We start from the raw sequence: 21,817 nt of genomic DNA on the forward strand, positions 1-21,817 counted from the left end.
CGTTGCTGTCTGCAGACAAGGATTCCACAGAGGACAGTGAACCAAATTCTGTGCAATGATCTGGGCGTGAGACCATATCACCTGCAAATTGTTCAAGGTTTGACTGCTTGGCAGAAACAGGTATGAGTAGAATGCTACGAGATTCTTGTAGAAATGTCACAGATGAAACTGGACATTGTTTGGCAAATGATTTTCAGCGACGAAGCTTCCTTTCATACCCGTGCTCACGTTAATTGTCATAACACAATTTTCTGGGATACTGAAAACCCACGTACCATGAGCACGGACGTGCTTCCCTCAAGGTAAACGTGTGGTGTGCAGTGGACGCTACTGGTGTACTTGGCCCATTTTTCTTTACAGCCATAATGGTGAATGCACATGACTAACTGCAAATGCTGAAAGAGTTTGCCATTGATAATGCACTGCCTACAACTAAGATGAGAAGCGTATATCCGACCGATAGTGCACCACCACATTTTGCTCATTCTGTTCTTTATCTTGATCATACGTTCCCATACTGTTGGATTGGTCACGACAGACTGTTGTTACGCCCTCCCCAATACCCGGATATCACATCCCGCATTTCTTGTTATGGCGACAGCTAAAGGAGTGCGTGTATAGTACAAAAGTGAGAGACATCGAAGAACTGAAGGACAGAATAAAAGGTGTGATATCCAACACTTTCACAGAAATACATGTTCTGACACTAAATTACAAAGCTGAACGTCGGTTTGAGTGCATTAACCGTTCTTGTGGTCAGGCTGAGGCCCTGTATAATGAAATCTCTGAGTAAATGGTTTCTCTCAAATAGTATTCACATTAGTTTGACTCACACTGTATATTCACGTTTCTGCATTGTGAACCTCTCCGGCAAAAAAACCACAGCCCAGATACGATGGGAGTCCAGCAGCGGTTGCCGTGGCAATGATAGCGAGTGCTAAGGTTGGCCTGCCCGTAAATTTTACACAACAGGTGTCATGTGGAAGTTATGGGGTTGCCATTTCGTGATATAGCACAAATTTGAATATTACATTCTCCAGGAAGTGCTGAGTTGGCTCATTACTCAGAAAAAATCCACGCAAATAACGTTCAGCCTACTCTGCAGCATTCAGAGAGTGGAGTCACGCGATGGCAGGGCTGCGACCTCACTCGTTATGGTATTGTTGATCATAAGGTGTGGCAGAGCAGGTAGTGCTGTCACATCTCCAAAATTAAGCAGGCATAAGTTTTTACAGTTCAGAGATTGGGGTCACATGATGGAAGGGTTGTGATCTCATTCATTCTGGAACTTTTGCTTGTAAGGTGGAGCAGAGCTGGTAGTGGTGTGTTACATCTCTACAGCAGGGCAGGAAAACATTTATACAGTACACTGTGTGTGTGTGTGTGTGTGTGTGTGTGTGTGTGTGTGTGTGTGTGTGTGTGTGTGTGTGTGTGAAGTTTGCCAGCCACTACAGAGAACAGGCTCACCCTCAGCATTCGCCATCAGCCCCACAGCCAGCACTGGCTGACTCCCTTCACAGTTGTGTAGTGGTTTTCTTGCCAGCAGTGTTCACAATACAGAAATGTGAATATACTTTGTGCAGTAAAAGAAGTGATGTGTGCTAAAATCTAACACTAACACACACACACACACACACAGATTGAGAGAGAGAGAGAGAGAGAGAGAGAGAGAGAGAGAGAGAGAGAGGGAGAGAGAGAGATGGAAGAATGAAGCGAAACAACAAAAAAGCTGATCACTTAAGATACTTTGTAGTAAAGCAAAAAGTGTTTGGTCTTAATGAGGCTCTCATTACAGTTGCAAAAGATGGTAATCAACCTACACAACTTCTATACCTGCATCTGCAGAAAAAAGAGGCTGAAAAGACATGTAAGTGGCTGACAGTTTCCAAATATTAAAAAAAAAAATACTCAGCACTATTTGCTGAAGTAGTTTAGGCATGTACAGATGAATGAATTATCTCACAAAGCTTACAAGCAGAATTACAAAAACTCAACTCAGTAACACACCATGCATCACAGCAGTATTAAGGCAACCTTTATAGGCACTGAGACTTTTCCACAAAAATTATGTCAACCTCCCCGCAAAGTGAAATCACTGGATCAAAGGTCTTGCATATGTGAGGGACATCTAACAGATGAATCAAATCTGACTTCAAATAGTTTGGCCAAACACTGCCACACTGTTGTGGAATAACTGAAGGGGGAAAATGGTATTCACTGTATCTATATTTTATTGTGGGTTAACTCTGAAGACTGAATGGAAAGTAACCTCAGGTTTCACGTAGGAAGGAAAGTAGTGTTGCTACGCTGACTCGCACAGTAGAGCTGCAACAGTGAGACAGCCATACTGCTCCTCGATTGCCTACACTGTCTGTTCAAAATGAACGTTGTAATAAAAAATCCCACCAATTGTGAAACCTGTTCTGAAAACAGTTTTAGAATTTAAGAAGCCATGGATGTTCATCATGAACTTTGAGCTATATATGGACCAACCTTATGAACAAAGGCACTGTGGGGTCAGTGGAGTTGCCCATAAAGAGTGGAGGACAAATTCTTATGACAATGACAGAATAGGCAGCCCGATGCAATGAATTGATAAACTAAGAAGAGGAAACTTGTGAAAACTGGTGTTTCACAACACCTCCCATGGCAGACAACTTTGTACATGTTTCTCACAGTTCAGCTTGGGTCTCAGTGTTTTGACTTTGATGGAGAGCTTCAAGATGCTGCAAAGGGCTAGCTGCTGTCTCTGAGATACAATAAATCCTTCAATCTCAGTGCTGATACATAGACAAGTAATACAAGGCAAATCCAGAAAGTTAGACCACTGAGCCTGTGGCATTCAAAGGGATTTTTTTCTGACAAAGGTGGCAGCACTGCATTCAAGGACTCAGTCTTGGCAATAGAACAGACACTTGTTTCTCACAGTAAGTTGAAAATACGTTGTGTAGTGCCAGCTGCAAGCTTTGAGGGGAGGAGTGTAATATGGTTTCTCCTTTCTGAGGAAAATGCGATGTTCTAGATTTTTATGAAATGGAAATAGTTTATAAGGATAGTGAGGCACATCATACTAATGTGGATGAGTTTTCATTGTTATAACGTATGCAAGTGGTGTCATAAGTTTGAAGGTGGAGACCAAAAGTTTACAATGTGTTTGTGGTCCTCAATTTTACTGGTGAGAGGGTGAACAGTCTCCAAGAAATGACTGATGGTGACCATCAATTGACTTTGGACAATATGAATGCAATCTTTACTGAAATATCCAGGTCTTTTCTGCATACAATAATTATTGAATCACTTTGTTTGCAAGGTGGTTAATGGAGGAGGCAGGGGGGGGGGGAGGGGGGGGGGGGGGGGGGGGGAAGAAAGCTCCTAGATCAACACAATCTTCACGGGAATCTGTCAAGCACTTTCATGCAGTAATGACTTCCCTCCTCACAAACAGAAAAAAAATTCAAAACTGTTGTTGCAGCCAAAAAGAGAAAAAAACATGGCCTCTGTCTTGTGGGACCATAAATAGATTCTCCTCCTCAAATTTTTACACCAGGAAAAACAATTAATGCTGTGTGATACTGAAAAATCCTTAAAAATGAAGGAAGCTGATACAGAGCAAAAGAAGGGGAGTGTTAACAAAGAGAGTGTGCTTGTTGCAGGACAATCCACATCCCCACACAGCCAGTGTCGCAGAGTAATCTTTGGGTTCATTTGATTGGGGCATCATCAACCATCACAGCCACAGCCCTGATCTGGCACCTCTATGAAGTTGTTTATGGACTGAAAATATTTTTCTATCAGTGACAAGGCCCAGTGTGCCACAAACTATGAGCCAAAGAGTCCAAAGGAGACCTTTTTGTCTAAAGTTTCAGAAAGTTAACAATCAAGGCAACTATGTCAAAAAATAATGTTTGATCTACATCTGTAAATTTTTCATTACCTGTTCAATTTTTCAACAATAGAGTGCTTTTAAGTTCTAGACTTTTCATACAGAGGTGTTGTTCTAATATTGCAGTATTTTATTTATATTCTGGTTAGCACTCACTGTTAAAAACACGTAAAGTTTTGCAGAAGCAACTTGGGAAATCCTTAAATGACTGTAACTCCATTAATCTACAAACACAGCATTAGTCCATCATTTGTGACACTGGCTACATATTTCAGTAGCTAATTTCCAAAATAGTTTCTGAGATTAACTCTGTTGGCGTCTTGAGATTTTCATCCTCTTGTCGTTTGTCCGTGGTGGTGGTGGAGTCTCCGTCTGCATGTGTCGATTGTAAACACTGCAAACAAACACAAAAAGTGTTTAATATATTGAAAGAGAATCCAGTCCTTACAACCAGTAAATTACTTGTCTTAAGGAGACAAAACGTTTAGTTCTGCTGACAAGCACGGTCACTACAAATTGATCAGTTTACTCGGCAGATGTCTCGAGAAGAATTCCTTGGCTATGTAAGTTTCATGCAATAAACAGAACAGATATCTGACACGTTAAGTACTGTCAATAGATGTGTAGAAAGTATGTTTTCTACCATTTGGAAGTAATAATTCTTCCTTGGGGAAGGTTAAAGCGGAAGGTCAGACTGTAATGTGACAGATGGGAAGCCACACTGAAATTACCAATACCAAGAGTAATTACTACCTCAATCCCACCACTGCTTATCTTTCGCATACACTTTAAATAAATAACTACTGTTTTGCCCATTTCAGTTCATACTTAGATCCAGACTTTATCTTTCTTTTATCACAAACATAATTTTCGACTTTTAATTCATTTCTATGCTGCAGATTTACTTTCTTTAGCTCTTTCTAGAAAGTTTGCCTTGCCGTTAGTCCCAGAGATTTGATATTTTATTTGTTTACCTCAAAACGCATATAATATCAGAATCCAAAACAAGCACATATGATCACTTAAAAGGTGCAACAGATCTGCTAAATTGACTGCCTAGACTTTGCTCGTCCATCCTCTTCTGCATTATTGCTGCACAGTATGGGACCCTCCGAGATAGGATTGATGGAGGACATCAAAAAAGTTCAAAGAAGGGCAGCTCTTTTTGTATTTAGTGTGTCATGGATATGACATGCAAATTGCAGGTGGCAATCATTAAACTCAGTCTTTTTCCTTTGTAGTAAGATCTTTTCGCTATATTGCAATACCAATTTTCTCCTCTAAATGCAAAAATACTTGTTGACTCATCTACATTTGGGGGGAAAGGACTGCTGCATGGCTCAAGAACTCGCTGATTTTGAGTGTGAACACTTGTACCTGTAGATTCTCTTACTCACGAGCACAGCAGCTACGGCATGAGGAAAATGCACGTACAACGTGTAGTTGTGTTAATACATGAGAAGTGCCAACTCAAATACGGGAGAGTCAGTTCTGACAGCAGTACCACCTAATACAAGCAATAGCACGTTGGCATTGTGTACCACTGACAATTCTTTGCATTTCAATCTGCTGTGTGAAGTACAATGAGCTTGCAAAATGTTTAGAATATCATAAGGCACTAAATACTTGCATGAGGTTCAATTTACAAAGGTACGACATGTCTTTTCATGTCAAAGAATACAGAAAAAGAAGATGTGAAAGCTGTCAGTGTGTACAGGAGATGTTAAAACTTAAAAAGAAACTCTCTCAAGAGGAGGAAATAGATGAAGAAAAATCAAGTGAATGCTCTGTTTGGATCAGATACAAAACTGCACTGTCTTTGCACCATTTCATGGATGGTAATCTAATAAAAGAATACTTGATAGCTGCAACTGATCATTTAAGTCAGCTTCAGGCTAAACACATTTTCACAGTGCCATTATCAAGCACGGCAATCATATGTCACACACAAGTTACAACAGATGATGTTCACAAGCTTGCACAATCATTGTAAAGACTTCACTGCATTTTCTCTAGGGCTCCGTGAAAATGTAGATATCAAAGGCACACAGCTCAATGTGACATTCTTAGCAGCAATGAAGAAAGTTTAGAATATGTAGATTTGTCATGGAATTTATTACTTTATGCTTCTACAGCAGGGGCATCTAACCTTTTACCTTATCTTGTCCACACATTAGTATTTTTGGGCCACACAAAATATACTTATAACAATAACCACTGAGTAGAAAAAAAGGAGGTGGGGGAATGGTCAGTTGGAGGTAGGTACAGTAGTTTGAAACTGAAAATACATGACTATCATAACCTTACAAAAATGGAATTTTATGGATTTTTTCTGATTGTGTGACAGATGCTCTCTTCTTGTGATGCAGTAATACTTGAGTTGGGCCACAAGCTGCCCATGGGCCATGAGTTGGATACCTCTGCTTGATGAGGGAGAGGGAGAGGGAGATGGGGTGGGGGGCGGGGGGGGGGGGGGGGGGGGGGGGGGAAGAGAGAGAGAGAGAGCTATTTTGGAAAATAAATCAGAATTTGCAGCACAACTAAAAGGAAAAATGATAAAACTTTGGGTACCCAGTTTGTGACATCTGTAGTTTGTAGTACTTTATCTGTAATGTGACAGGGAATATGGGTACCGTACTTGCTGCTCACAAGCCTCTGGTCACTGTCTCATTGCAGACCATGTTTACTGTAAAGTTCTGAACAGTCGTGATAAAATAATGGAACTCAGAGCTCGCACGGAAAGAGCTACATGTTCGTTCTTCCCGTGTGCTATTCGAGAGCGGAACAGTCGAGAAATAGTCTGGAAGTTGTTCTGTGGGCCCGCTGACGAACACTTCAGTGTGAATTGGAGACTAGTGATGTAGATGTAGATATTAATGACAAAGTTCTGTAGCTTGTGTCATTACAAGCAAATATCCAGTCACAATTACAAAGGGTTACTGCTGTACAGAAAGAAATGTGGGAAGTTATCATCCTCTGGAAATTACGTACTGTAGCAATGTTATCCAGTTAATTTTTTGACTCTACTTTTAAGGATAAAAAACGTTACTGAGCTTGGGTTAGTCTACTTACAACTTGTAAGTGTCAGATCGTATGTAGTCAACGACGTGCGAGACTCCGACTTGCAGCTGGTCTGCGATCGGTGCGACCCATGGGTTGTTCTCCATCTTCAGGACCGATTTATTGCTGATGAGATCCAACTGACCTGTAACAGAAAATGAATGGTATTTTACTTTCAAATATTGCCTCAACATCCAGAATTCAAAATAGCTGCATTGTAAGAGTTGTGCATGTGTGAATGTAAGTGTATTTTTCTATGTCTGATAGCTTATTCTACTTTTAAATTCACCTGTCTGCTGTGCTATGCATCCTCTATGTGGTGAGTAGCAATCCACAATTTTTCACTATTGCTTTTATTATTATCATTATTATTTCTTTCCTTGATCAAGCGTGACTTCCTTTTAACTGTACGGTATATGTTACATTGCATTTAGGAACTTTCGGGTAATTGAACATGTATCAATAAATACAGATTTCTGTAGTTGTATATATACGTTTGGATGTAGCTGTACTACTTTGATGTACTGGTGGATATTGTGTGGTATGACTCCTGTAGTTGATAGTATAATTGGTATAATGTCAACTTTATCCTGATGCCACATGTCCTTGACTTCCTCAGCCAGTTGGATGTATTTTTCAATTTTTTCTCCTGTTTTCTTACCTCTTCTTCTTACCTCACAAATATTTGAAAACCTTATTAGTTAATCTACTGTCTTGCATTCGAAATGGATGTCCAAAAAACATGAGTCTTCTGTATCTTATTACATTTGATATATTTTCTATACTTTGGTATATTTCAGCATTACTTCATAATTTCCAACCTTCTGCTGTGTTCTGTGGTCCTAATATTTTCCTTATAATCGACTTTCTAATACTTTCTGCGTTATCTAAATTAAAGTTTAATGCCATGCATTCACTTGCATAAAGACTTTCTGGCTTCACTATTGTGTTGCTATGCCTTATTATTGCATTTTTTGATAGACACTTTTTATTGTAGAGGTTTTCGGTGATACCATATGCTCTCCCCATTTTATGCAACCTTTCTTCTGTTGCAGATTTTTCTAGAGCATTTTCTTGGACTATCTTCCCTTGATAATTGATTTTCTTTACTGTCTCTATTTGGTCAATATTAGTTTTCAAGAAATTTGGAACATCCTTACTGTTTGTTAAAGATTTTGTTCTTTATGCAGAAATTTTTAAGTCAGTTCCGCTGGCTATTTCTTCCAGAAGATTTATTTGTGTTATGGCAGATGGCAAATTTTTGGAAAGTATAACAAAATCATCTGCAAATGCAAGACATCTGATTTCAATCTTTTTACTTCCTCTTCCTAATCTTATCGGTAAAATATTGAGTTCAATAAGTTTTTTGTTCTGAACTCTCACTGTTTCTCTAACACACTGTCAAAAAGAATTGTGAATACACCATAACCCCTTTTTGAAAAGCTGTGAAATTTTCCCCATAAATCTTAATTTACATACTGTATCTGTAAGTGTTTCATGGATTAGGTTTGCTAGTTTAGACTTTATGACAAATTCTGGAATTATTTTATGTATAGCGACACCTAGAATTCAAGAATGTGAATTCCACATAACTCTAATATTTGTATTGACACATCCTGACTTTTCCGTTATGCAGACAGCTGATAATGGTCTGTGTAAAATTAGCATAATTACTTAGTTTGGCATTTTAGCTGTGTAGTACAGGAAGAGGAGCATTAGCATTCTTTTCTTTTTCTTTTTTTTCAAAGTAGCTGATATCTGCATTATACAACACATACAGGGTGTCTCAAGGCTTTTGGGTCAAATTGAAGTAGACGATAGTGGGTGCACAACCGATTATATTGAGATAGGGAACCAATGGTCAGAAATGCATATTTATTGTGTTACAGACACACACAGTGTACACCGCATAATGATGACGTAGCTCATAGTAATTGTTCAAAGTGACAACTGTCAATCTCACTGCAAGTATTGCAATGGTGCACGCAGTTCTGCTGCACTATCTCAAAGAGTCCTGGTGTCAGTTGTACACTGAAACAGACAGTGGGTGATAGTGTACATTTCTGACCACCAGACACACATACTGTACACAACTTATCTCACAGCACACGTCATGTTACAACTGCATGCACTACACTGGTGCATTAACCTGTGCCACATTCACACCAGTATCTCTGGTGTCAGTTGACTATTTCATCAGACAGTTTATGATGTGAAACTTCCTGGCAGATTAAAACTGTGTGCCCGACCGAGACTCGAACTCAGGACCTTTGCCCTTTCCCGGGCAAGTGCTCTACCATCTGAGCTACCCAAGCACGACTCATGCCCGGTCCTTCGCTGCAGAGCGAAAATCTCATTCCGGAAACATCCCCCAGGCTGTGGCTAAGCCATGTTTCCGCAGTATCCTTTCTTTCAGGAGTGCTAGTTCTGCAAGGTCCACAGGAGAGCTTCTGTAAAGTTTGGAAGGTAGGAGATGAGATACTGGCAGAAGTAAAGCTGTGAGGACCAGGCATGACTCGTGCTTGGGTAGCTCAGATGGTAGAGCACTTGCCCGCGAAAGGCAAAGATCCCGAGTTCGAGTCGCAGTCGGGCGCACAGTTTTAATCTGCTAGGAAGTTTCATATCAGCGCACACTTCGCTGCAGAGTGAAAATCTCATTCAGTTTATGATGTGTCCACAGTGAGGTGGGTTACAGTGTACAGTGCGTGATGCAAAGTCAGAGATAGAACATTACTCATCATGAGAGCTGACAGACTTGCATTTAATGGCAGCAGGATACTGTGCACATAAAACAGCACAAATGTACAGAGAATGCTTTTCCAACAGGCATCATCCTAATTGGAAGAAGTTTATCTCCAAGGATACCAATTTACGAGAGACAGTGTCATTCATGCCACAGAGAAGTGGCTGAGGTTCCCACCAAGGACGTGCCTTAACATCAAACTTTGAGGGGATGGCGTCTGATCGTGTGGCCGACCACCCAGCAATAAACACTCCTTAACTTCGAAGGATACTTTGTGGGGAATACTGGTGGAACAGGTATTAGCCCCTACCATAAAAAAATGTGTGTAAGTGATGGGACCAATGAATTTTGGACCCTGCTGTAACGTCCCACCAAGTGAGTAGTTAAAAATGGTTTAAATACCTGTGAACATCTTGCCTTCAGTGTCCCTTGACGACTACATACCTGAGCTAAAATGTGCTTATTCAATAAATACAGGATACCATAATGGATTTCATTACAATGATGGAGGCCACAACTGAAGTAAAGTTAGTACGTAGAATTGTTCACTTCAAAACCTGTATCTTATGAGTTCATGATCAATCTTCGGTGTAATAAGCCTCGTTGTTGCTACTACAGCTAACCGATGGTAGCACGTACTACACTGGCGATATTAAATAGTCCAGGTGCAGTAATTTGATAGCAATACGTGTCTGAAGTCCATTGCATTGTTCAACACTAGTACCCAACAAAGTACGAATATAAAGTCACATATCATTCTGCTTTTTGCTATATTAAATCAAACTGTTTAATACTCCAAACTAATCCGTCACTGTACTGTTCTAATATGCTGTTTTGGATGATGTCCAACACACAAGTTGCTCTATTGTAAATCCAAACCTGACTCATGCACCTACACTCATCTGCCTAACAATACTCGAGACTGAGTATTTATACTCTTCCTACAATGTACTAATGGTTATAATAATGCAAAACATAATTTATAATATGAAATAGTTTAACAACATTATCAAGCACTCTATAATATTCTCTACTTTGCTAGAAGAAGTTTAAGACATTTCCTAAACACATAAAAATCACATTAATATTGAACTTTCAGAAATAGGCATTTTAACAATGCTAAACAATCAATTATCCATATTTTGTTAATTAGGCTGCTTGAGATTTAATTCCTATCATTTACATATGATGAGAACGAAATATATTATTCTTTTATCTAAACATTTTACATATATTATATTCCTGAATCAGATTTTGATTGTTTATGGTACAAAGGGTATTGTAACTACTATTGTTTGGTATTGCTATTATTCTTCTAAAAGACTTTTTCCTATTATCAAATAGTAATTGAATTTAATTATAGCTGGAGATATAAGAGTATTGATCTAGTAATACCGGGTGATCAAAAAGTCAGTATAAATATGAAAACTGAATAAATCACAGAATAATGTAGATAGAGAGGTACAAATTGACACACATACTTGGAATGATATGGGGTCTTATTAGAGCCAACAAAATATCAAAGTTCAAAAAATGTCCGATAGATGATGCTTCATCTGATCAGAATAGCAATAATTAGCATAACAAAGTAAGACAAAGCAAAGATGATTTTCTTTACAGGAAATGCTCAATATGTCCACCATCATTCCTCAACAATAGCTGTAGTCGAGGAATAATGTTGTGAACAGCAATGTGAAGCATGTCCAGAGTTATGGTGAGGCATTGGCGTCAGATGTTGTCTTTCAGCATCCCTAGAGATGTTGGTCGATCACGATACACTTGCGACTTCAGGTAACCCCAAAGCCAATAATCGCACGAACTGAGGTCTGGGGACCTGGGAGGGCAAGCATGACGTCAGTGGTGGATGAGCACACGATCATCACCAAACGACGTGCGCAAGAGATCTTTCATGCGTCTAGCAATATGGGGTGGTTCTAATACAACCCCGTGTCATTCCAAGCATGTGTGTCAATTATTACCTCTCTATCTATATTATTCCATGGTTTATTAAGTTTTCAAATTTATACTGACTTTTTGATCACCCAGTATAATGCAGGGGTGGTACCCATAAGTCTGGAATGATACACTGCGTTCATTTCTGTCAATGGAATATTCACCACAGTGAAGTAGTGCCAAACGTCATACAGTTCTCATTGTTCACGGGTGAGGCCCAATTTACCCACAATTATGTTATCAATGATTGTAACGGCAATGGCTGGAGTGAGTACAATCCCTACCCCATGCACATCATGGGCACCAGCAAAAATTCTCTGTCAGCATACGGGTGGGCATTGTCTGAGATCACCTAATAAGACCTTATTTACTGCCTCCCCATTTGACTGGTCCACATTACCTGGCGTCCCTGCGAGATATGCCACCACAGTGGTTGGAGACCGTACCCCTTGTCACACATCGAGGATGTTGTTTCAACATGACAGTGCACCAGCTCACTTCGATGTTAATGTCCACGTGCACCTCAACTGTTGGACAGGGAGGTCCGCCCCACAGCCAGTGCGATCACCGGATCTCACACCTCTGAACTATTTCCTCTGGGACTACTTCAAGATGTTGGTGTATGAAACCCCCAGGGAAATGGGTGAAAACCTGCTTGCTAGGGTCCAAGTTGCCAGTCTCCTGATACAACAGACATCAAGGATCCTTGAGAGATTGTGGGAGTGCCATCTATGCACTGAGACTGGTGATTGTCGCTTTGACCAATTCTTGTGACCTATGTTAATGTTATGTGGTGTACGCTGTGTATGTCCGTAACACACTAAATATGCACTTCTGACCACTGATTCCCTATCTTAACATAATTAGTTGTGGACCCACTATCATCTGTTTCAATTTGATCAAAGAGATTTGAGATGCCATCCTAGTGCAGTTCGTGCTCCGTGCCACCATCTACAGTAGTCGGCAAGGAGTAATGGTCTGAAGACAAACGAACATTGACTGAAACCGATCACCTTTTCTTAAAATGAAATTATTTTATACAATTTAGACACTTTATATTATACTTTCGATAGTATTTTATGACTGCTGACATTTCCAAATACCATGTTTCTAAACGTTTCAAATCTACAGATTGATAGAAGAAGACAATGCAGTACCATTGTTCTCAAGTGACACAGAGAACTTTGCAGTGCCAGTCACAGTGATGCACAAACTGATTGCCAGCAACTGCGAGAAGTGGGATGATCATAGTCAAAACTCTCATTGTACTTTATTACAAGAATGGTAAATAAATGAATGAAAAAAGGGCTGTAAATATGCTATGTAATTAATGTTAAGAAAATGTTCAATTACTGCCCAACTTTCAATGGAAATAGTTCTCGTATAATTGTTGAAAGAGAATATAGTCCATAATAAACCACACAGTAAGAAAACAATCTATGTATCTATCTTGGATTCAATAAATGGTGATACAAGAAAATTTTACTGGAAATAAATGTTGTGACTTTTTTAAAATTCAAAGGGTATTTACTCATTTGAATCACTGAGCTGAAAGCAATTCACATTTGTTCTAGATGTAGTAAAGATAACCTGAGATTCATGAAAATGAATAATTGGAGTTTCAGCACTGTGAGAATATAATACAATTATTTTATTAAACTAATGAGTGGCAGTCATGTGTGACTTCATAATTATGAACTTTTACAAAGTAAAAGAAATATAGTCTTGTAGAAGTCTTGTACTCTGGGCACTGAGACATAAAAAAACAAATCAGCAGAAATTGAAAACTTAAGTTTAAATGAAATAAGGAATATCACAGCACATTACTTTCTGTCTCTTCTACAACAAGGAAATACACAGCATGTTCATAAATTACCTTCACATCTGTATATTTTAAAAACTTTAAAACTACGTTCGGTAATAACCGGTTTTCAACATGTCATCACATAAATCACAGAGCTGTGTTTCATTGTCCATGTGCCGCAGATTTGATGAAAAATGTGGACACACTTAGCATTCTTACTGCTGAGGTTTGGAAGGAGGGGGGTATGAGTGACATAAAAGCACGGGTCAGGAGTGCTGGGAGCAATTTCATACAAATTTGGTACATATAACTCACTTCTTTTGTATAAAAGTTTTGTGGAAATGAGATACCTCACTACCATTCAGAGTGTGGGTGATGACAAGAAAGAGCGATGTGTAGAAATGTCCGAAAATGACTGTTGGTATTTCTCTCCTGTATTTGGTTTACTTGGAATACTTTAAAAGTGTGAAGTGAAATCTGCCTCTTGTTTGCATTGCTCAATGCATCAACCATATTGTGAGAAAGAGCACAACAAAAGAGCCAATAATTTTGCCACTGTGTTTTGGGGACAAAGATCGTTGAGTCACGTGACTCAATACCACAGATGATTTAACTTCTTCTCTAGGGTCACATGGAATAAAACAGTAAAGTACTGCTAGTTTCTCTATGTATGGATGCTGTTGCTGATTCTGTAACTGCTGCTTAATTAATGAAAAGCAGCTCCAGTTGCTTTTTTATTAAGAACTCTATTATGTTCACATAGATAGTTTTGGCCTTTATATTATGACATTATCAAGTACATCTGAAACTGCCACATATTAATACATAATATGATGACCATATAAATATTTTTGTTTTTTATAACAGAAGATTTATCAGGTTGTATACTTTTTATAATTACAACTTGCCCATTTTTTTCTCGAGATGTCATTGGGTGTGAAAATTTTTTAAGTTCACTTGACTCCTACTCTCTTTATCATATGACATTGCTTCTTTACACCAAAACATAAATTTTATATTATTTCCACATTCGCACTGTATGTACATGAGCTCTGTCTTTCACCTGCTATTATAAACAACAGAAATATCTATATGCCCATCACATTACGTATTAACATGTGGCAGTTTCAGAGGCATTTGATGATGGCCTAATATAAAGGCTGAAACTGGTCACGCAAACTTAATAAACGGCTTTTCGTCAATAAGAGATCAGCATGTCAGGCAGATGAAACTGCAGGGTGAACTTGTTGGAGACAAGGATGAAATATGTGTGAAATGAAAACTTGTGGACAATAAAAAAAAAAACTACTTATTCTCTTTTATTACTTTTTATCTTTAATTGGAACTTTTCTACTTTTTGCGATTAATTTCAAAACCTAAGGCTCCAACTTCAGGCAAGTCTGAAATTTTATGTCTAATCATTTCCAATAAACAATTGCTTGTTTTGTAAAAAACAGTTGCTGAATTTTCAAACAATTAATGCTACACATAGCATATGGAAATGAGAGTATGAAAGAGTTGTTCATGTGAGGAGTGGCATTATAGCAAGTGTAGGTTTCTTCACTTTAGACCACTGCTGGATGACTCACATGGCCTAAATCTACACCCCTCACAAAACGGTGAGTTCTCCCCACGTTTCTCGACCTCTCCGACTTACCAAGCTCCGGCGGCAGCACAGTCAGCCGGTTGCCCTGGATGTGCAGCTCACGCAGCCGGTGTAGCTCCCCTATCTCCTTCGGCAGCGACACCAGGTCGTTCTCACGCAGCACCAGCTTAAAGAAAAACATTGAGATTCTAGCTGTCACACAAAGTAACATGCTGACAAAGTAGCAGCAATGTTGCAGTGTCGTGCAAATACACGAATATCTTCATAAGAGAATAACATAAGAATGCACAAGGCAAGAAAATACCCCAGTAATCAAATCAAACTGAGAAAATTTTTCCCAATTATCATAGCTTGGAAATACACCATCGAGAAGTTACGTTGTTGTGTTGTGGTCTTCAGTCCAGAGACTGGTTTGATGCAGCTCTCCATGCTACTCTATCCTGTGCAAGCTGCTTCATCTCCCAGTACGTACTGCAACCTACATCCTTCTGAATCTTTTTAGTGTATTCATCTCTTGGTCTCACTCTATGATTTTTACCCTCCACACTTCCCTCCAGCACTAAATTGGTGATCCCTTGATGCCTCAGAATGTGTCTTACAAACTGATCTCTTCTTCTAGTCAAGTTCTGCCACAAATTCCTCTTCTCCCCAATTCTATTCAGTAGCTCCTCATTAGTTACGCTACCCACTGTCCATTCTGTTCAACTATTCTTTTGAGTCCTTTGCTCTGACAGAACTACAATGTCATCAGCAAACCACAAGGTTTTTATTTCTTCTCTATGATTTTAATTCCTACTCAGTTTTTTTTGTTTCCTTTACTGCTTGTTCAATGTACAGATTGAATAACATTGAGGGTAGACTGCAACCCTGTCTCAAGTCATTCTCAACCATTGCTTCCCTTTTTGTGTCCCTTGACTCTTATAACTGCCTTCTGGTCTCTGTACAAATTGTTAATAGCCTTTTGCTTTCTGTACTTTACTGCTGCCACCTTCAGAATTTGAAAGAGTATTCCAGTCAACATTGTCAAAAGCTTTCCCTAAGTCTACAAATGCTAGAAACGTAGGTTTACCTTTCCTTCATCTAGCTTCTAAGATAAGTCGTAGGGTCAGTATTGCCTCACATGTTCCTACATTCCTACGGAATCCATAGTGATCTTCCACTAGGTTGGCTTCTACCAGTTTTCCGTAAAGAATTCTTGTTAGTATTTTGTAACTGTAACTTATTAAACTGATGGTTCGGTAATTCTCACACCTGTCAGCACTTGCTTTCTTTGGAATTGGAATTATTATATTCTTCTTGAAGTCTCAGGGTATTTTGCCTGTCTCATACTTCTTGCCCATCAGACAGTAGAGTTTTATCATAGCTGGCTCTCTGAAGGCTATCAGTATTTCTAATGGCATGTTGTGTACTCCAGAGGCCTTATTTCTACTTAGGTCTTTCAGTGCTCTGCAAATTCTTCATGCAATATCATATCCCACATCTCATCTTCATCTATGTCCTCTTCCATTTCCATAATATTGTCATCAAGTGCATCACCTTTGTACAGACTCTCTATAGACTCCTTCCACCTTTTGGCTTTCCCTTCTTTGCTTAGGACTGGTTTACCATCTGAGCTCTTGATATTCATACATGTGGTTCTCTTTTCTCCAAAGGTCTCTTTAATTTTCCTATACGCAGTATCTATCTTACCCCTAGTAAGATAAGCCTCTACATCGTTACATTTGTCCTCTAGTCGTTCCTGTTTAGCCATTTTGCACTTCCCGTCGATCTCATTTTTGAGACGTTTGTATTCCATTTTCCTAAGTTCAATTACTGCATTTTTATATTTTCTCCTTAAATTCAATATCTCTTGTGTTACCGAAGGGTTTCTACTAGCTCTCATCTTTTTACCTACTTCATCCTCTGCTGCCTTCACTATTTCATCTCTGAAAGCTATCAATTTTTCTTCTACTGTATTCCTTTCCTCAGTTCTTGTCAATCGTTCCCTAATGCTCCCTCTCAAATTCTCTACAACCTCTAGTTCTTTCAGTTTATCCAGTTCCCATCTCCTTAAAGTCCTATCTTTCTGCATTCTCTTGTGTTTTAATCTACAGTTCATAATCAATAAATTGTGGCCAGAGTCTGCAAATGTCTTACAATTTAAAACCTGGTTCCTAAATCTCTGTCTTACCATTACATAATCAATCTGAAATCTTCCGATGTCTCCAGGTCTCCTCCACATATATAACCTTCTTTCACAATTCTTAAACCAAGTATTAGCGATGATTAAGTTATGTTCTGTGCAAAATTCTAACAGCCAGGTTACTCTTTCATTCCTTACCCCTGTCCACATTAACCAACTATTTTTCCTTCTCTTCCTTTTCCTACTGTCGAATTTCAGTCCCTCATGACTATTAAATTTTTGTCTCCCTTCACCATCTGAATAATTTCTTTTATCTCATCATAAAATTCTTCAACTTCTTCATCATTTGCAGAGCTAGATGGCATATAAACTTCTACTAATGTGGTAGGTGTAGGCTTCAGGTTTATCTAGGCTACAATAACATGTTGAGAAATTATGCCTGTAGTATGACAGCTGATCATTAATGACATGCTGCCTGTCAGCTTTTGTCTCAAAATGTTCAGTTGATGTTTTGTTTAACACTTTTTCTGACATTTCATCGGCAAGAGTGGCTAGCATTGTCAAAGGTTCATTCTCCATGGTTGATAATGTAAGGAAAATCATTAAACAAATGTAAACTGAAGTTTTCTAGGCAGAAGTTTACACGCTATATGTTAACAAGGGGGCACTTAAACCTCAACAACTTTGAAACAGCTCACGAAAGTGTGTTCACGTAAACTAATTTGTTTCGGCTGATACCTGCAATGCTAAAGAGAGCTGTTACTAATTAAATTGATAGAAGATAATGAATTCAGCTGAACAATGTAGCATTAAATGTCACTCTTGTAGAGCGAAGTGTTATTCTCTGCCTAATTTTCTAACAAATTGTGCTCGTGAACAAATAAAACAATATAACAATTTAATAAACAGGAGAGTGTGGATACTGTGTGACTTTGGTACAATTTTGCGTGCAGCGAGTCACTTTAAGCAATGACTTGTGTCTCTGAATGGGATGACAGTAGTGGCGTTAACTTTACGAGACAAAGTATCTGGTAAGGTGCCTGTGCACGCTCCACAGGGACAGCAACAGTTGACAAAGTTGCAATTGATAGGAAAAACCAAATGGACATTCTGAAATTTATTCACTGTTTTGTGTTATTATGAACTGTCACTTTGACATTTACTTTGTGATTCTGAGTAGTGTCATTACAGAAATGTTTCCATACACAGAAATGTTTATTATGAAGAGTTGATAGTAAAGTAATTCAAGAATGTATCTCACACAGATTGGACAAGTGTCATATTTGTTTCAAGAATTGGATACTGAATAATTTTATCTTGGAACTCTTTCATTTGGCCCGTGTTTGCATGGAAAAACAACAATATCAGAAATTGAGTCCGCCTTGATGCAAAATACTTTGTTATTTGTTTCTCTATTTATTCTCCCAAACTAGTTTCAGCGACAAATATCACCATCATCAGTGGTTTTTTTTTTAATATAAAACATGCACAAAATAGCATGGTTATACAAACACAGTTACACATTATTACATTTTTACTATTTGTTTTATGAAATTTAGTTTTCTATGGATACTTTCATACTACCTTACTTATTGCATGCTACAGCATGATTTTGATAATTATTGTCACTGTTTGCAACATATTTTCTGTGCGCTTCTTTTCTGTTGCCGTTTTTACTCAGCGAACATTATGTCATCTGCAACTGTGTGAGCGGCTGTTAGTAGACGAAACAGTGAAAGGTGGACTTCGTATGTCAGCAATATACACTTGGGGTTGTGCTAGTGTTGTGGAATCCAGTTATTTGGTGTGTACTGAGCTGTTACTTCGCTATTTGTGTACACATGTGGCAAGAAAGGCTATGAAACTGTAGTGCAAATTACGACGACTTCTGTTCCTTATTTATGTCTCTGTGTCTGATGGGAAAGTGGTTCTTTTGCATGTGTGTGCTTTCCGTTATGTGTCCTTGGTCAGTTCTCTCAGAGCGGTAAAGAGTGTGATGTTGCAAAGTGTTATGTTTTCGTTTACTACATTTTTCCCTTCGACTACAGCCTTTTGTATGTAGTAATTTTCTTCTATTGTTAGTTCTCGGTCTAGACTGTTGCTGTTTCTCAGAAAGTGTAGATCGTTTTCGATATTAGTGGGGTTATGGTTTCTGTTCGTTAGATGTTCTTCAAAAGTTGAATGTGTACTGTCACTCTTTAGAGCTCTCACCTGCTCTGTGTACATCATTTGGAAGTTTCTGCTTGTTTGTCCTAGAAAACTATATTTCAACAAATGAATAGTAAAAATGTAATAAAGTGCAACTGCATTTGTATAATGATTCTATTTTCTGCATGTTTTAGATTTAAAAGAAAAAAAAAAGAAAGAAAGACAGAAAGAAAAAAAACATTGATGATGGTGATATGTGTTGCCAAAACTAGTTTGGGAGAATAAAGAAATAAACAAATAATGAGGTGTTTTGCATCAAGGCAGACTCAATTTCTGATATTGTTGATTTTAATTGAATACTGTGTTACGGAACATTACTTTCAGCAATATTCAAGTTTGCAGCAAACCATGTATAGTTCCAGGAAGATTGGTTTTCATTCACGTTGATATAGGTCTCCTAGCTCATTCTTTGTCAATGAACTTTGAAAAAACACACTGTATGTACTCTACTACAACTTTTAAGTGATTTCCCATCATCATATGCCTAAAATATGATGACACGCACACGGAATAAGTGGACAGTGTTCAATTCTTGGAATGACAGCTTGACAATGAATTCAACTAGTACGATACCAGAGAACTGCTGAAGTGCCTAAACAAGTCTCTATTTGCAGTGCAAAAACACAAAAGCTAGCATGTTACACTCACTTTTCTTTCCATAGTGACACACAGGATTATTTTTTGGGGAATGTCATCACACCACGTTAAGGTTTTCCAACTCCATAAATGGGTAATAAGAATTATTTGTTGTGTGAGCTCAATAACATCCTACAGATGACTGTTCGTGGCATATTAACTACAATTTCCAAATATATTTATTCCTTAGTGAAATTTGTCATTAAAAATATATATCTTTTTCAAATCAACAGCTCAGTTCATGGAACCAACATTAGAAAAAAATAACAATCTTCACAAAGATTTAAAATCACTTACTTTAGTCCGAAAATGTGTTCACTATTTAGGAACACATACACTAATAAAAAAATTAAAAAAATTGGTGCACCATGAAGGAATTATCTGAAGTGAACAGAAATTGGTAGATGTGATGTACATGTAGAGACAAACAAATGACTAAGTGTCAGAAAAAATGGGATGATTTATTCAAAAGAAAGAGCTTTACAAATTGAGCAAGTCAATAATGCATTCGTCTACCTCTGGCTTTTATGCACGAGTAATTGATTGCTAGAGTTGTTGGAAGTCCTACTGAGGGATATTGCGCCAAATTCTGTCCAATTGGCACATTAGATGATCAGAATACCAGGACATAATGTTCCAAAAATACTCAATTGGGAAAAGATCTCGCAACCTTGCTGGCGAAGATAGGGTTCGGCAAGCATGCAAACATACAGTAGTAATTCGTGTATGCTGAAATGTAAGCTCTCGATGGCTAGTCATGGAGGGCAGCAAAATGGGACATAGAATATTGTTGATGTACCGCTGTGCCATAAGGATGCTGTCGATGACAGCCAAAGGGGAAGATATGGCACCTCAGACCATTACTCCTGTTTGTTGGATCGTATGGTAGCTGACAGTCAGGTTGGTATATAACTGCTGTTCAAGTCATCTCCAGACATCTTCAGCCCAGAATTTCATTGACTGGAGTAGAATTGCCTTCAGTAATGAGTCCCACTTCACACTGAACACTGAGGACAAGTCAAGATGTCGGTCTCTCCCCAAATGAGAATGTTTGGAGCATTATCAGCAGGGCCCGCCAACTATCTTGATATTCTGACAGCTAATGCACCAACTGGGCATAATTTAGCATGCTATTCCCCTGGAGGACATCTGACAACTCTATCAATCAATGCCAATCCGTATAACTGTTTGCATAAGAGCCAGACATGGACCAACGCATTGGTGACTTACTCAATTTGTGAAGACCTTTCTCTCGAATGAACCATCCAATTTTTCTGACATTATAGTAATTTGTTTTGTCTGTACATGATGTATATCATATACACTGATTTCTGATCCACTCAGATAATTCCTTCACTGGGTGCCTCGAGTGTACCGTATTTACTCGAATCGAAGCTGCTCTCGAATCTAAGCCGCACCTGAAATATGAGACTCGAAATTCAAGGGGAGAGAAAAGTTTTAAGCCGCATCTCCAAATCGAAACAAAGTTGGTGCATTGTAACATGAGACACAATTTTGGTCAAATGAATGACGATACAGCTATAGTAGTTTGCTTCGAGTCGTAAGCTTAGCAGTTAAGCTTTACCAGGTAGCCATTGCTATGCGTCAGGTGCTGCGTCCGTACTTATATGGGTACCTTTCCTTTTTCACGTGCTTCGTCTGGTTTGAATCGATTGCTTCTTTTTCTTTGATCTGATAAGCACCATTTTCTTTGTTATAGGTGTTTACTTCACTCTAAGCTGAAAATGCATTACTGTACTGTGTCCTGCATTGTTTGTCGCATTCTGATAGAGCGTGTTTAC

At 38.6% G+C, this 21,817-nt stretch overlaps 1 protein-coding gene across 1 annotated transcript in view; it reads right to left on the reverse strand.

The window, feature by feature from the left end:
• Positions 1 to 347: 347 nt before the first annotated feature.
• LOC126293496 (ras suppressor protein 1) overlaps positions 348 to 21,817 on the reverse strand; it is a 64,810-nt gene continuing 43,340 nt past the window's right edge. The window contains exons 6-8 of the mRNA XM_049986747.1: positions 15,101 to 15,215; positions 6,956 to 7,088; positions 348 to 4,277 (exon numbers count right to left, since the gene is read on the reverse strand). Of these exons, the coding sequence (XP_049842704.1) occupies positions 4,187 to 4,277; positions 6,956 to 7,088; positions 15,101 to 15,215 (339 nt within the window). The 3' untranslated portion in view covers positions 348 to 4,186. The remainder of the gene's footprint in view (positions 4,278 to 6,955; positions 7,089 to 15,100; positions 15,216 to 21,817) is intronic.

This window comes from Schistocerca gregaria, chromosome 10, assembly GCF_023897955.1.
Source record: "Schistocerca gregaria isolate iqSchGreg1 chromosome 10, iqSchGreg1.2, whole genome shotgun sequence".
NCBI classification, from domain to species: Eukaryota; Metazoa; Arthropoda; class Insecta; order Orthoptera; family Acrididae; genus Schistocerca; species Schistocerca gregaria.